Source organism: Pongo pygmaeus, chromosome 18 (assembly GCF_028885625.2).
Source record: "Pongo pygmaeus isolate AG05252 chromosome 18, NHGRI_mPonPyg2-v2.0_pri, whole genome shotgun sequence".
Taxonomy (NCBI): Eukaryota; Metazoa; Chordata; class Mammalia; order Primates; family Hominidae; genus Pongo; species Pongo pygmaeus.
Window position 1 is genome coordinate 65662478 of NC_072391.2, and position 15589 is coordinate 65678066.

At 47.0% G+C, this 15589-nt stretch overlaps 3 protein-coding genes across 75 annotated transcripts in view; 2 read left to right on the forward strand and 1 right to left on the reverse strand.

Annotated features, from left to right (window-relative positions):
• Positions 1-6063, forward strand: part of SLC7A6 (solute carrier family 7 member 6) — a 38889-nt gene extending 32826 nt beyond the window's left edge. For 20 of the 24 annotated variants that reach the window (XM_063654471.1, XM_063654464.1, XM_063654451.1 and 17 more), the window contains 3 exons: positions 595-744; positions 858-1041; positions 1462-6063. In XM_063654471.1, coding sequence (XP_063510541.1) covers positions 595-744; positions 858-1041; positions 1462-1556 — 429 coding nt within the window. In that variant the 3' untranslated portion in view covers positions 1557-6063. The remainder of the gene's footprint in view (positions 1-594; positions 745-857; positions 1042-1461) is intronic. The other 4 variants (XR_010124308.1, XR_010124307.1, XR_010124306.1 and 1 more) reach the window with 1 other exon arrangement.
• SLC7A6OS (solute carrier family 7 member 6 opposite strand) lies at positions 2391-14256 on the reverse strand. The gene is made up of 5 exons (XM_054454099.2): positions 13687-14256; positions 13287-13565; positions 8274-8480; positions 6625-6745; positions 2391-5640 (listed from the first exon to the last, which is right to left on the reverse strand). The coding sequence occupies exons 1-5, from the start codon at positions 14110-14112 to the stop codon at positions 5507-5509; spliced, it is 1167 nt and encodes a 388-aa protein (XP_054310074.2). The 5' UTR covers positions 14113-14256; the 3' UTR covers positions 2391-5506.
• PRMT7 (protein arginine methyltransferase 7) overlaps positions 13936-15589 on the forward strand; it is a 46405-nt gene continuing 44751 nt past the window's right edge. For 21 of the 50 annotated variants that reach the window (XM_054454053.2, XM_054454060.2, XM_054454054.2 and 18 more), the window contains exons 1-2: positions 13947-14051; positions 15001-15137. The gene's annotated coding sequence lies outside the window, so the exon portion shown is untranslated. Of the gene's footprint in view, positions 14064-15000; positions 15138-15589 lie in introns of all 50 variants that reach the window. The other 29 variants (XM_054454048.2, XM_063654421.1, XM_063654425.1 and 26 more) reach the window with 6 other exon arrangements.

Below are 15589 nucleotides of genomic sequence, written 5' to 3' on the forward strand. Positions count from 1 at the left end.
GTCATATGTCTGGATGGATCCATTTTGCTAGTTTCCAGGTCCAACACCTGACTTCAGAGGCCTGAAATGTTACAATTTCTCCCTCTGGCTCAAAATTCTTCCATGGGGAGAGAGTTATATTCCATTATTTATTGACATTATTTAGTCCGGATGGGTAGGGATCCATTTTGCTAGTTAGCATTTCTCAGGCCCGAGGACAGTAAGATGATTCTGAAGGCGTTTCCCCCATTTGTATGCCAGGTAGTTGCGACCCAGGTCTAACCCCTCTCTAGGACACCATGTAATCCATGTTAAGGTTGGTGCACTGAAGTGAGGAGGGCCTCAGCGTCTGCCTTTTTCTAAAGTGCTTGCAACAAGGGGGAGGCATTGAGTGGAGGAAGGGCTGCAACAGAAGAGGGAAAGATGCTACCCTGAGGGTTAATGTACCTCAGGGTACATCAAGGAATGGACCTATCTGATGCCAAGGGGTCAATGAAGAGCCAGAGGTAATCTGGTGAAGTAGCATCAGATCTAGTACTGACTGCTGGGTGGGGGAGTCTCCTGGGGGCGCAGGTGGTGACGATGCTCACCTGTCTCCCCACCCCTTTCCCACAGTGCACCATGGCACTCATCTACCTCATCGTGGAGGATGTTTTCCAGCTTATCAACTACTTCAGCTTCAGCTACTGGTTCTTCGTGGGCCTGTCTGTTGTTGGACAGCTCTACCTCCGCTGGAAGGAGCCCAAGCGGCCCCGGCCTCTCAAGGTCAGCAGCTCTGGGCAGACTAGGAGGGGTGGGCCATCTCCCTAAGGTGGCTTCTTGCCCATGAGCTGTTTCCTCTTCCCACGTTACTTAATCTCTCACCCCCTCTATTTCAGCTGAGCATGTTTTTCCCCATCGTGTTCTGCATATGCTCCGTGTTTCTGGTGATAGTGCCCCTCTTCACTGACACCATTAATTCCCTCATTGGCATCGGGATTGCCCTTTCTGGAGTCCCTTTCTACTTCATGGGTGTTTACCTGCCAGAGTCCCGGAGGCCACTGTTTATTCGGAATGTCCTGGGTGAGCTTCTCTGCGCCCCACTACTCCCTGGCGGCTGTGTGTGCATGCGCATGCAGAGGTGGGGGGTGGCTAACAGCTTCCCCATACTCAGAATTTGCTGGAGGCCATGAGACCCAGCTGTCCACGACTTCCCTTTTGATTTTGACATGATCACTTTAGTTCTAATTTTAGTGTCCTATTTTGGGGCTAAAACATTACCTCCTGACAACACAAATCACCTGGGAAGATGAGTTGTGCATCAGACTCTGGTTGGGCATGGGACAGAGGATGATGAGGCTTGTTGGGAGATGGGGGTAAAGCCTGATATAGGGTACTCAAGGGGCAGGTGGGGAGGGAGCCATAGATGTTGTCAGCCTTGTTCAGGTTAAGGCTGTAGCTAGATGTTGTACTAAATCCTGTGCTTGCTGTATTTTCATTTAGCTGCTATCACCAGAGGCACCCAGCAGCTTTGCTTTTGTGTCCTGACTGAGCTTGATGTAGCCGAAGAGAAAGAGGATGAGAGGAAAACTGACTAGAGGTCAGAGATGGCTTTCCGAGGCCTGGAAGGCTGGCCAACCAGCAAAATCCTGATAACAAGACTCTGTGGGCCCAACTCTCCTGAATTAAAGGAGCCTTTTGACCCACGTCATATAGCGGGGCTCAGGGCCAGTGCTCTTATTGGTAAGCTATAGGAGGAGACTCAGGATCTGGGCCAGCCTCAAGGTGGGGGCTTCTGAGGGTGGGGGGAAGATTGGGGAACAGGGGAATGGTCATTTAGTTTTACTCCTGATAGGTAGATGCAGCTCTTACAGATATTTACTTGGTAAAGTGCAGTGGGGAAGAGGGAATGCTAGGTTGATAGGGCTGGTGGCTTCTGAATTTGGTATTTGAAGTAGGAATCCCTATAGAGGGGCTGCTTTATGGGAAGTTTTCCTCTGACCAGGTCCAACACCTGACTTAAAGGCCTGAAATGCTACCATTTCTTCCTCTGGCTCTAAAGTCTTCCCTGGGGAGAGAGTTATATTCCCTTATTTATTTCGTCCAGAACACCAGTTCTAACGAAGCATGCATGTTTCTTCATCTACAGGATGCAATAGGCTGATTGTATTTAAAATTCAAAGTACCCAAAACTGAGTCCCTTTGGGCTCAGAAATGTCTGTGGTATTGGGTCAGACTCTGACCACAGATTTTATGCTGTTTAGCACAATCTTCTATTGAGTCTTACCTGCAACAATGAACCTTAAAGATTTTTTTACTCACGTACCTGTTACACTTTAGCATACAGATAGATCATAGATCATGTTACAAGCACTTGGCTCAGGTCCAGCAAGGACAGATGAACAAAGTCATGAGTCAGAAGTCTGTTAATATTGCTGTTTTGAAGGATAATCCTTTATTTTACTTGAGACCTTACATCTTTGCTCTAGCCGACAGTAAATCTCTGAGATTCTGTTACGAACTCTAAGAAGGCTGAAACTTCTGAAATTCAGGTGGATCACCTGAATTCTCTCAGCTGTCAATGGCTTGGAGAACATCTCATGGGCCCAAGTCATCAAATAACCTGTTCCTCTCTGTAAGGGCAGTGTGAGGGACTGCTGTGCAGACCCAAGCAAGCCCACCCTGGTGCTAGGTCATTTCACTTTTCTGAAAACCTCACATCAGGCTGCATCCTCTTCTGTCCCTGGCACCAGGCTTTGTTTACACTTGGAGCCGCCTTGGTGTGGGTCATCGGGACAGTGTACTCCTCTCCTGCCAGCCTCCCCTTCCCCGAGGTGTGGTGGCTGCAGTCTCAGGAAGAGCTTGGTACTTGTGGGGACTTCTGTTTTCTCCCTGTGGAGATCAGTGAAGACTGGGAGGAAAGCTGCTTCAACCTGAGTCCGGCTCTTCAGCAGGCTGCACAAGTGGAAGCAACTAATTCTGGTGCTCAGGCTGGGCTCTCCACCCAAGTTAGGCCTGCTCTGGCCTAATGGATCTTACTGTATGAGCAGGACGGCTGCACTGGATTGTACAACTGTTTTGTGATGCCCCCAGACACTGTCCATCCTGGGCCGAGAAGAACCTGCTAGCTTGACATGCTCCATGGGCTTCTTATCCTTAGGTTTTGGAATTGGTCAACAGTGAGCAGTCTCCCTTCCTGACCATTCTCCACCCAGTCACAGATAAGGGAATAACCTTGGCCATGTATTTGCTCAATAAAGATTGAAGGAAGCACGGTCACAGTTGCCTTGGGTTCAGAGCATAATGCATATGTGAAGCATGGGGTGACATTCCTACTGTCATGGGTTTGGGATTTGTATGGCAAATTCCTGCCCGACGACAGGGTGTCTCGTGCAAAGGCTGACTTGCCTGAACGCTAAGAACATGGCTTCTGTCTGAGCCAAGCTGGCACCCATCCCAGGGCTCCTCTGGAGCTAATCCTTTAAGCAAAATGTGCTTGCCTTTTAAAGATCCCTGACCCCAGCTTTAGCTTTCTCCACCAGGTAACCAGCTAATCCCAGGAATTTGCTGCATTCCCCTCCCCCCGCCCCCACCAGTGGCTTCTAGGGAAAGCAAGGACCTCACATGTCAGGTATCCTAGTACTTGCTTAGTGAGCCATGTCATCCTCCTTTCATTTTTGGATGGTGACAGCATTTTCCCCCTCTGTGCTGGATACAGATTTCTCCCAGGATCCCCTCTTTGGGAGCGAAGCCAGAGGATCCCTACAGCGCTCAAGCTTCATGGTGGAATTAATTTCTGCCAGCTCTTTGTTGTCTGTCTCCTTAAATCCTTCTCCTGGTGTGCTTATTATCCCTTTTGCAGTGAGTACAGTTTATTAAGTTGTCAGCCCTTTAATATTGGGGAAACTTAATGAGTATAAATAGCAGGGAGCACACTGTAACAGCACAGTGTTTTGTTTTTTCACCCGGTTGCTGTATGGCTTTCAATCCTTTGTTTCTATGCCTACAGACAGAAAGCAAGATGTCTAACATTAGACATACAAGTTGCTGTCTGTTATAACGGTGAATTATACCTTTGTGCATACCTAGGATGTTTGTTGTTTTAATTAGCTGCAATATATACGGCCTGTGTACCCAGAATTTAATCACTTTGGCAGGTTGAACAACTCCATGTAGATAAGAGCTAGTGTAGGTAAAGGTTTAGAAAACAGACATAAAGTCAAAGAATGATGGCAGGTAGGATGAAGGAGAGATACTTAGGAAATCCTAAAAGAGGCGGCAAGAAGGTATCTCCCTGTGTAACTCACCTTCCCCCACGACAGTGAGTCAGAGACACTCACAGGCTATGAGGGTACACCCCTAGCTGAATGTTCTGCGTTGTTTCCTTAGACCTGTGTTGTCCACTACAACAGCTACTAGCCACGTGTAGCTAATTACATTAAAATGAAATAAAATTAAAAGCTCAGTTTTTCAGTTGCGCTAATCACACTTCAAGTGCTCAGCAGCCACCCGTGTCTACTACTACATAACGCAGACACAGAACATATCGTCACTGCAGATAGTTCTACTGGACAATGTTATGCTAGAATAAACACCAAGGCAGTCAGTTAAGGCAGCTACGGTTTGGAAAGGCATAGGGACAGAGTCTGCTTAGAAGAGATACAAGTTGTAATAAAATTGATCTTGTTGATAGTAGTTTGTTTTTGTGGTGGGTGCTGTGAAGAGTAAACATTACTCAGTGGAAAGCTAAGTTCAGAAGGTACTTTGTTTTTCCTCCCTTGCCTTAAGTCCTTGATATTTATAATCAATGCTGAAACTTCTATCTCACTACCGCTCCCTGTTTTAGATATTCAGATTTAAAAGGTTTTCAAAGAATTACTTTCTTCCATGTTCAAAGCTAGATTTTACTAAACACATGTATCACATTCATATATATTGTTTCTTGGCCCCACTGCCAAAGGAAGTCAGTCAGTAATTTCACAACCGTTATCAGAGTTTGGAAGCAGAAATAACTTAACTAAAATCTCCCACTGCTCAGACAGACTACTTTCTGCCCTAATGGCCATTACTATCCAGTCTGTATTGCTACAAGGGACCCACTGGTACCCCTTTTAGATTCTGTCTATCAAAAGGAACAGGGTTTTCCTAGAGGCAGGCAGCCTGGTGGTATGGCAGAGCAGAAGCTTCCTGCCAATGAAATGGGAACCTCCCCCTCCCTTGTGGTTTCAGCACAGAATCTGAATGCCAGGAAAAATTCCTGGGCCAAGAAGCTAAAGCTAAAGAAACCTTCCTTTTTTCAACATTTTTTTTTCTTTCAAACTGTAGGGTCACTTTTGATTGAGGCAAAGGGGCCCTACTGTAAGTGGAAAAGACTCACTCCCCTAACATAAGTTTTCACTGTGGTGGGATGGTGCCGCCCGATATGCTTGATATGCTTTTCCTTCCACATGTTAAGCTAGGAAACCTAAGAGATGTCAGCAGGGCAGGTAACTCTGGACTCAGAGCGCTCACGGGCATGTGGCAGAACCTCATGGACATCACAAGACCATCAGTCTGAATCCAGGTCGTGGGGGCTGTCATAGCCGAACTCCTTCTGCACATCCAGAGGGTACTTGCTCCACATCTGCTGTCTGCTGCTGCTGCCTCTTTCCTCCTCACTCAGGCTGTCGTAGTCAGCAGAGCCTAGAATGACATCCCGGGAATGGATTCTAAATGTGATTTTCCTAGGCTACTGCAGGAGCCCCTTCTCTTCTCAGAAAGGTCTGTTTTTGTCCCCGATTGTAATGCAAAATGCTTGCTCAATAAATAAAATAAAGAGTATAGAATTTTTTTTTTTTTTTTTTTTTAAAGAAGGAATCACTTTCCTATCATCTAAACCAAGTCCCTTCACACTGGAGTATTTTGTCACTTCTCCCCTCCGTGGAGTATTTTGTCACTTCTCCCCTCTGTATAGGATTTTTTTTGTTGTAAGAGTTGTAGTCATATTGTAAATATTTTTGTACCTTTCTCCTTTTAACGTGTTATTGACAAACCTCCCCAATAGAATATGCAATTGTTTGATTCATTTCTCTGTTATCAGACACCAATAAATTCTTTTTGTTGGGCCTTCTTCTATCTTCTTTAACACAGTTACCACGGGAATTATGTTGTCAGAGCGTCTTTCTTTTTCCCCCAGGTATTATGTCTGTGTTGCATCTTTCTCAAAACAGTTGTACATGCAGCAGTTTTTTGAGAAGTTAGATAACTGATTTGTGAAAACTCTGGGCTTATTCCTACTGGCAAACCTCTCTCTTCATTGGTTTCTTGACTGGGGCAGGGGAAGAGACAATGAGCTACATATTTTACATAATCTCAACCACTAAAATTCATGCAGAACCATCTCATCGGGAGAGAAAATGAGGCTCAGTGAGGTGAAGTAACTACCCAAGAGCCACAGCAAAGTAATGACAACTACAGATTTGAACCCAGGCCTGATGGATTATTACACCCCCAGGAGGACCCTAGAAACACTGGTCTTTGGGTCTCCTACAGCACCGCTTAGTTGCGGCTGAGCTGCTGGCGCTCAGTGGCAGAGAAGGAAAGGCAATTAAGATGCACCTGTCAACTATGCCTGCACCTCAGTCTCAGATCCTACCCAGTCCCTCCCGGTCTGGGGCTGCCACCTACCTCTGGAATCCTCATCTCCATCACTGCTCTCCTCCTCTGGGTACTCATTGCGCCAGTTATTCTCACTGTTCTCGTCATCTTCATCGTCGTAAATGTCCTCTGGTTCTTGATCATCATTCACCTACGCATCTCAACACAAACATGAGTCCAAGTCAAAACCTCTAAGGTTATGCTCTGGGGGAAGTTGTTAGCATACCAGCTTGAAGAGATATCATGTAAAAGTGCCATGTGAAAAAACCGCAGACTAGTAGTTTGACTCCGTTGCACAAGAGGCTATGAGAGGGAGATAATAGCCCCCTTCCACTCAGAGCCCAGCTCCACAATGATAGGACACACTGAACTCCATGAGAAGGGAACACAGGGAAAAGAGGAGTAATGGCTCTGAGCGATTCCTTCAAATTCCAAAGGTCGAAACCAAAACCCAAGCATAAGAGGTGCAGAAAGGCAGGAGGAAGGGCCATGCAGTGGTCCAAGGTGGGTACCTGACTGCAAATCTGTCCTAATGCAGGTGCAGGATGCAGTGCTTCTTGATTACAGTCTGAGCATGACCATTAGGTGCCACCTTAAGTTTTCTTGTTAATCATTTTAGAATTTGAGAATAGGCTGGGCGCGGTGGCTCACACCTGTAATCCCAGCACTTTGGGAGGCCGAGGTGGGTGGATCACTTGAGGTCAGAAGTTTGAGACCAGCCTGGGCAACATGGTAAAACCCTGTCTCTACTAAAAATACAAAAATTAGCCGGGCATGGTGGCACTCACCTGTAGACCCAGCTACTTGGGAGGCTGAGGCAGGAGAATTGCTTGAACCCAGGAGGCAGAGGTTGCAACGAGCCAAGTTTGCACCATTGCACTCCAGCCTGGGTGACAGAGCGAGACTCCATCTCCAAAAAAAAAAAAAAAAAAAAGATAATGGTGTCAGCTAGGTGTGGTGGCTCACACCTGTAATCCCAACACTTTGGGAGGCCAAGGTGGGAGGATCACTTGAGCCCAGGAGTTCAAGACCATAAGACCAGCCTGGACAACATAGTGAGACCCTGCCTCTACAAAAAAATCAACAAAAATTGGGCATCATGGTGCATGCCTGTACTCCTGGCTGGCTGCTTGGGAGGCTGAGATGGGAGGATCGCTTGAGCCTAGGAGATAGAGGCTGCAGTGAGCTCAGATAGCACCACTACACTCCAGCCTGGGTGACAGTGTGAGACCTTGTCTCAAAAAAGAAAAAAAAAAAAGAATAATGTCAGGATGTTAGCTTTCTTCATCCGAGGTTTCTCTACTTCTAAAGTACGAATTAAAAAATAGGTTTTGTTGTCACTCATGTTAAGAATTTCTGGTTTTATCGTCTTTATCTTATCATAAGCCCCATATACATATTTCCCCCCTAAGAATGGATAGCTATAAACAATAAAGGTGATGTTGCAAACCTTGTAAAATATTCATTAATGTAAAAATTATCAATCTAAGATGATCTTTCCCAAAATTCCCTGTACTATAAAGTCCAGTTCCTAAAAGGCACTTAGAATAAGTTCTTTTAAGGAGGAAAAGAACTTAAGGACAATGTTATTCAGGAGTGGAGCCCAGGGAAGCAAAGCATTCTGATTAGGTAAAGAGCTTAGGATGCCTCATGCCCCGTCTCCTTATGGGCCCCCTTACCAGCTCCCATTCTTGACTGTAGGGCTGCACAGAGAGGATGTTCTCAATCCAGCCTGGAGTGGCCGTCTCCAAGTAGTAAATGTCATACACATAGTCATCGTGTTTTTGTTCTTCCTGGTGCCTGACTCCTGGTCCATCCTCAGACACAGTCAATCGCTCACGGATCAACTCTACAGAATTGCAGAGGATCACATCTGGGTCAGATGTCTGTAAAGAAACCACAGATTACACACACACGCATGACCCAAAACATGATGTTCCATGAGGAAGAACCTATAAGTTGGGTGAAGGAAGACTCCCTACAGTTTTTGTTTTTGTTTTTGTTTTTTTTTGAGACGGAGTCTCACTCTGTCACCCAGGCTGGAGTGCAGTGGGGTGATCTTGGCTCACTGCAACCTCCGCCTCCCAGGTTCAAGCGTTTCTTCTATCTCAGCCTCCCAAGTAGCTGGGACTACAGGTGCGTGCCACCATGCCCGGCTAATTTTTTATATTCTTAGTAGAGATGGGGTTTCACTGTGTTAGCCAGGATGGTTTCGATCTCCTGACCTCAAGTAATCTGCCCGCCCCGGCCTCCCAAAGTGCTGGGATTACAGGCGTGAGCCGAACCACCTTGCCCAGCTACAGTTCCATAGTGTTGTGGTCAAGATTCTTATCCCCATGAATTCCTAGTCTTTTAATTAATTATTACATTAAAAAATCAAGAATCTCTGTAAAATTAATGTGTAGTTCTTATTTTAAGATAGAAACGTACAAGATAGCCTTCTGCTCTTTTGTGCTCGGCTCTCACACCTATAATCCCAGTGCTTCGGGAAGCCAAGGTGGACAGGTTGCTTGAGCCCAGAAATGGTAAAATGGGAGATTTTCCTCCTTTGCTATATTTTTTCAAATTTCCTATAATGAGCATAAATTATTTTCTTTTTCTTTTTTGAGATGGAGTTTCGCTCTTGTTACCCAGGCTTGAGTGCAATGGCGTGATCTCGGCTCACTGCAACCTCTGCCTCCCGGGTTCAAGCGATTCTCCTGTCTCAGCCTCCTGAGTAGCTGGGATTAGAGGTGTGCACCACCATGCCTGGCCAATTTTTGTATTTTTAGTAGAGACAGGGTTTCACTATGTTGGTCAGGCTGGTCTCGAACTCCTGACCTCATGATCCACCCACCTTGGCCTCCCAAAGTGCTGGCATCATAGGCATGAGCCACTGCGCCCGGCCTATTATTGCTTAAAGAGGCGGTTTTCATTATGTTGCCCAAACTGGCCTCGAACTCCTAGCCTTAGGTGATCTTTCTGTCTCAACCTCCTGAGTAGCTGGGACTAAAGGTGTGCACCACTCCTCCTAGCTAGAAGAAAAATAATAATTATTATTTCTGTAGAGATGGAGTCTTGCTATGTTGCTCAGGATTGTCTCGAACTTCAGGCCTCAAGCAATCCTCCTGCCTTAGCCTCCCAAAGTGCTAGGATTATAGGAGTAACCCACTGTACCCTTGCTGAAAATTATTTTAAAGTCTATGTCCATGTGTATTCATTCATTCATTCATTCATTCATTCACTCACTCGGAATCAGGGTCTTGCTCTGTTGCCCAGGCTGGAGGGCAGCAGTATGATCATAGCTCACTGCAGTCTTGAACTCCTGGGCTCAAGTGCTCCTTTCTTGGCCTCCCAAAGTGTTGGGATTACAGGTGTGAACCACTGAGCCCAGCCCATATTTTCAGTTTCACTACATGCAGCATTTTGTACTGTTAAACATATATATTTTCCCCTACAATCAGTCTTCATGGTTATCAGTTCTAAGAGTCCAGACAGTTGTATGTGTCAACCTCTTGGATATAATTTTTAACCTCCATGTATAGTGTTGCAATGAACGTGCCATTTCCTGCCTTTGAAAATGGGGATGAAAGTATCTAACTCATAAGGTTTTTGTGAGGATTAAATGAGTTAAATTAAAAGGAAATATAACAAGTACCTAGCACGCTATTTGACATAATTACTTAGTCAATCAACAGTAGCATTTGTTAATATCATAGCTTAGCTTAGCTGTTTGCTTCTGCTGAATTATCTCCCTAGGATAAATCTTGGAGGTGAGACTACTAGTTAAAAGGAACTGAAGTCCTTTAATTTTTAAATTTCCTATTAAATTTATCTAATAGGAATTTATTTGCTTAAAATGTAAATTATGTCAATTTAAGGAGAAATTCATTGTAACATAACATAGAAATGCTGTCATTTTTAAATTTCCTTAGAAATTTTTAATTTTAAAATTTTCCTAGATTATGCATGGCTTTAGATCCAAACAATAATAAATTTACATATGTAAAACATGGCTCCCATGCCATGCTGTTTTCCAAAAGGCTTGCATCAATTTTATTCCTACAATTGTGTACGCTTTCAATCATTGCCTTGCCAGCATTGCTATCAACTACTTTTTTCCTGCTAGTCTAGTATGCATAAAACCTCAAGCATAAATTCATTTTTCCCCTATAATTACTTTGTGCAAACATTTTTGGTACGTTTAGAGTCGGTATTGCTTTACTGGAAAAATCTCTGTTCACATCCGTCATCAGTTTATCTCCTAGTTTTCTTTACAAAATTAAATTAGCTATTTACTCTTGTTTTTTGAGATGGAGTTTTGCTTTTCTCGCCCAGGCTGGAGTGCAGTGGTGCAATCTTGGCTCACTGCAACCTCTGCCTGCTGCGTTCAGGTGATTCTCCTGCCTCAACCTCCCGAGTAGAAGGGATTACAGGCACCTGCCACCACGCCCGGCTGATTTTTGTATTTTTAGTAGAAATGGGGCTTTGCCATATTGGCCAGGCTGGTCTTGAACTCCTGACCTCAAGTGATCCACCTGCCTCGGCCTCCCAAAGTGCTGGGATTACAGGCATGAGCCACTGTGCCCGGCTTAGTGAACTATTTACTTGATTCAATTCCACTGAGCATTGGTCTACTTTACACATTTTATAAGTCATGCATTAGTCTGGAATGTTTTGGTGAAAGATGTAGCTATGGACAACATACACAAATTGCTATCCAGTTACACTAGCACCAGCTGGGCATGGTGGCTCACGCCTGTAATCCCAGCACTTTGGGAGGCCGATGCGGGTGGCTCACTTGAGGTCAGGAGTTCAAGACCAGCCTGGCCAACATGGCGAAACCCCGTCTCTACTAAAAATACAAAATTAGCCAGGTGTGGTGGCTCATGCCTGTAATCCCAACTACTAGCGAGGCTGAGGCACGAGAACTGCTTGAATCCAGGAGGCGGAGGCCGCAGTGAGCCGAGATCGCGCCACTGCACTACAGCCTGGGCGACAAGGGTGAGACTCCATCTCAAACAAAACAAAAACAACAATAAACAATTACACTAGTACCATTTGCTTGTTGCTTGTGGATTCATTTTGAATTATAATTTTCAAAAATGATTAAAATGAGTTCTATAAAAATGTTTATCAAGAGAGGGCATATTGGCTAGGCGCAGCGGCTCATGCCTGTAATCCCAGCACTTTGGGAGGTTGAGGTGGGCGGATCACTTGAGGCCAGGAGTTTGAAACCAGACTGGCCAACATAGCGAAACCCCGTCTCTACTAAAAATACAAAAATTAGCCGGGTGTGGTGGCTCACGCTTGTAATCCCAGCTATTTGGGAGGCTGAGGCAGGAGAATTGCTTGAACCCGGGAGTCAGAGGTTGCAGTGAGCCAGCATCACGCCAATGCACTCTAGCCTGGGCAACAGAGTGAGATTCTGACTCAAAAAAAAAAAAAGAGAGGGCACACCTTATGTTGAGAATTTTCTGTTTTTTTTTAGAGACAGTATCTTGCTCTGTTGCTCAAACCAGAGGGCAGTGACTTGATCACAGCTCACTGCAATCTCTAATTCCTGAGTTTAAGTGATCCTCCTGCCCCAGCCTCCCCAGTAGCTAGGACTACCAGCGCGTGCCACAATGCCCAGCTAATTTCCTTTCCTTTTTGTAGTGACAAGGTCTTGCTTTGTTGCCCAGGCTGGCCTCAAGCGACCCTCCTGCCTCAGCCTCCCAAAGCGCTGGGATTACAAAGAGTATTTTTTTTTTTTTGAGACAGGGTCTCACTGTCACCTAGGCTGAAATGTCACTGCCGCACAATCATGGCTCACTGTAGCCTTGACCTCCCCAGGCTCAGGTGATCCTCCCGCCTGGGCCTCCCTACGTGCTAGGATTAGGCGTCAGCTACTGTGCCCAGCCTCAAGGAGAATTTTCCATTTCTGTAGTTTTGCTGCATGTAGTAGACTTTTTTTGGAAGTGATTGCAAATGAAGTTAGCAAATGTAATATAAAGAAAAGCACTGGATTAAATGTGAGAAGACTTGCATTCTAGACCTAAATCTACCTCAAACTTGATATGCTACTCAGGACTATTCCTTTAACCTCTCTGTTCAATTTTCCTACCTGCTCTATCTCTACTTTGCTCCAGTGATCCCCATCTCAGTCAGGGTGAAAGGCAATGTCCTTACAAGTACCTAGAGGGTCTAGCAGGCATCCTCCCCTCAAATTCCTTACTGCTCTCCTCTAGCTCACCGGGCTCCAGGCACCTTGCAAGGAGCAGACAAACGGCTTCAGAGCCTCTTTACTTTCAGGTTCTCTGCCTAGAAGTCCTCTTGATATGTGGAATGCCCTGCCATTCACCTTCTGCAAGTCTTTACTCAAATGTCATTTTCTCAGTGACACTCTCACTGAAGTGGCACCACTCTTCCTGCTTTGTCTCCCCGCCTCCTTACATCCCTTATCATCTGACAGTGAATTGACTTGTTTACTGTTTCTGTCTACTTGCATGTTAGGTCCTCACTGCTGTATCCACAGAATCTAAAAAAAATACTTGGCATGTAGTAGGCACGTAGTAAACACATGTTGGATGAATAACCAAATCTGTAAAATGAGGCCGTCACGCCGGATGGATCATCCGTCCCCTTAAGATGAAACTGTGCTGAGACTGGGCCCAGTCTTCTGGCATTACCGTCCTGAGAAGCCCAGCGACCACCTTCAGGGGCATACTCACTTTGCAGGAGCTTGCGGCGGCGGCTTCAGGTTCTCCCTCCTCGTGGACAAGGTCTAACAACTGAAAGCCCGAGTCCTCGGCGACTTCTGGGTTCCCCAGCGTGTACTCGGACTCCTGGCAGCTCGAGGTAGTCCCCAAGGATCGGCGGCTGGAAACCACCCGGTAGCGGCCCTCCTGCCGGATCTCCCGAGCCGAGGCGCGGAGATTGCGGCGGACACGCTGCTGGCTGTTCCGTGACGGGCGCAGAACTTCCCGCAGGAGAGGCTGGACTGGTTCCTCCTAGGGGGCAACAGGGGATGGAGGCCAGCGTAAGCAAGAGTTCGCGAGCGGGTCAGGGATCGGGTTTCGTACCGGCTGCACCCGAAGATGCCCTCCACACCAGCTGCACCACGCCCAATACCTGGGAGCACACAGTGGCCACCAAGTGGAAAACATTATTCTCCGCCGCTCTCTCCAAACCCTCCGACGTCTTCTGTGCCGCTAACTCGACCGCGTCGCTCCGGAGGCGTTTACAAGCCAGCACAAGAGCCTCGGCCGGCTCCGCACTGCGCTTCCGCTTCACCCGCAGCACAGCGGTCCTGGCGGCCTCCATAGTGGCTGCCGCTGAGCACTGTGGGAGCGCGCGGGGTGTGATGGGATAGCCTTCCACTTCTGCTTTGGGACCCGCCCTCCAGCACGCTCCTCGGCGCTGCGAGGTCCCGCCCCGCGTGCTGGCCGTGGTAAAAGTGGTAGCAGTGGAGGCGAGCGGAGGATTTGCCGCGGCGGGTGAGGCGCTGGGTATGCTGGGAAGGTGGGGTCGCTTTGGGGTTCGGTGTGCAGCCAGCATGGTGTCCTCGGCACCAGGGTTTCGGCAGAGGAGTCTAGCGTGGGCCTACTTGGACTCCCCCGCGTGGGGCAGCTCGGGACACCCTGGCCTGCAGGGGAGCGGGGTTCTAGGCTGGCCGCGGCTCTGCAGTGCAGCCGGGTGCCTGCCGCTCGCGGGGCTGTGTCGCAGTATTCGTGCCTGGCGCCTCCCCTCAGCCACAGAGACCGCAGTAGCTCCAACCATCTCACCCTTAACTGGGCCACGAGTTCTCTGATTGCCAGACCTGCTGTTGTCTTTGCCACTCACTGTGTTCTGAGTAATTGGAGAGTCGTGTATTCACTACACGCCAGCCAGAGTGGTCCTGTAAAAGCGTACGCCTAGTGTAGATATGCTTCTGCTTAAAACTCCTGAGTGGCTCCCACTGCTTTTAGAACAAAATCCAAACGCCTTTCCAAAGTCGACAAGGCCCAGCTTGATTGAGCAGAAGATGTGATAGGCGATGAGGAGTGGGGGGCTTCTGCAAAAGTGCTTCGGTCGTTCAGGCTTTTGGCACATTTTGCTTATGCAACCTACTTCTTTCTACCTTAGGGCCTTTTCTTGGGAAAGTTGGGGTAAGGATTCCTGACCTGTAAAAACTCTTCCCCAACTTTTATCCCGGTCTGTCTTGTAGGTCTCAAATGCTAGTTTCCTCAAGGAGTCCTTCTGTAACCTTGGTTTTCTCTTTCTACAACGCTCTGTGTATTTCTTGCATTCATGTAGTCTGTAATTTGTATTACTCTCTCATTAGAGTCTAAGCTCTTGGAGGGCAAGGGTCTTCTCTAGCTTGTGGTGGTGGTTCCAATCCCTAATATAGTGCCTGGCACATAGAACGTATTTAATAAATTTTGTTATTTTATTTTTTCGAGACAGAGTCTCACTCTGCTGCCTAGGCTGAGTGCAGTGGTGTGATCAAGGCGCGCTGCAGCCTTGACCTCTTGGGCTCAAGCGATCCTCTCACCTCAGCCTACCGAGTAGCTGGGACTACAGGCACGCGCCACTACACTCGGGTAATTGTTAATTTTAATATATGTATATTTAATTTATATATATATGTATATATATATTTTTTAAAAAGACAGGGTCTCACTCTGTCACCCAGGCTGGAGTTCAGTGGCGCCATCTCGGCTCACTGCAACCTCCCCCTCCCGGGCTCAAGTGATTCCCCTACCTCAGCCTCCCGAGTAGGTGGGAGTAACTGGGACTACAGGCACAGGCCACTGCGCCCGGCTAATTTTTTTTAAAATTTTTTGTAGAGAACGGGGTCTCACTATGTTGCGCAGGCTGGTCTGGAACTCCCAGACTCGATATCCTTGCGTCTCGGCCCCTCAAAGTGCTGGGATCACAGGTGTGAGCCACCACCGCCTAGCAAATACATTTTGAATGAATGTAGTGGACCATCTGCTCTGCAGTCTGACGGGTAATGCAGTTAGGGCTTGGCCTGGTGGTTTCTGTTTCCTCC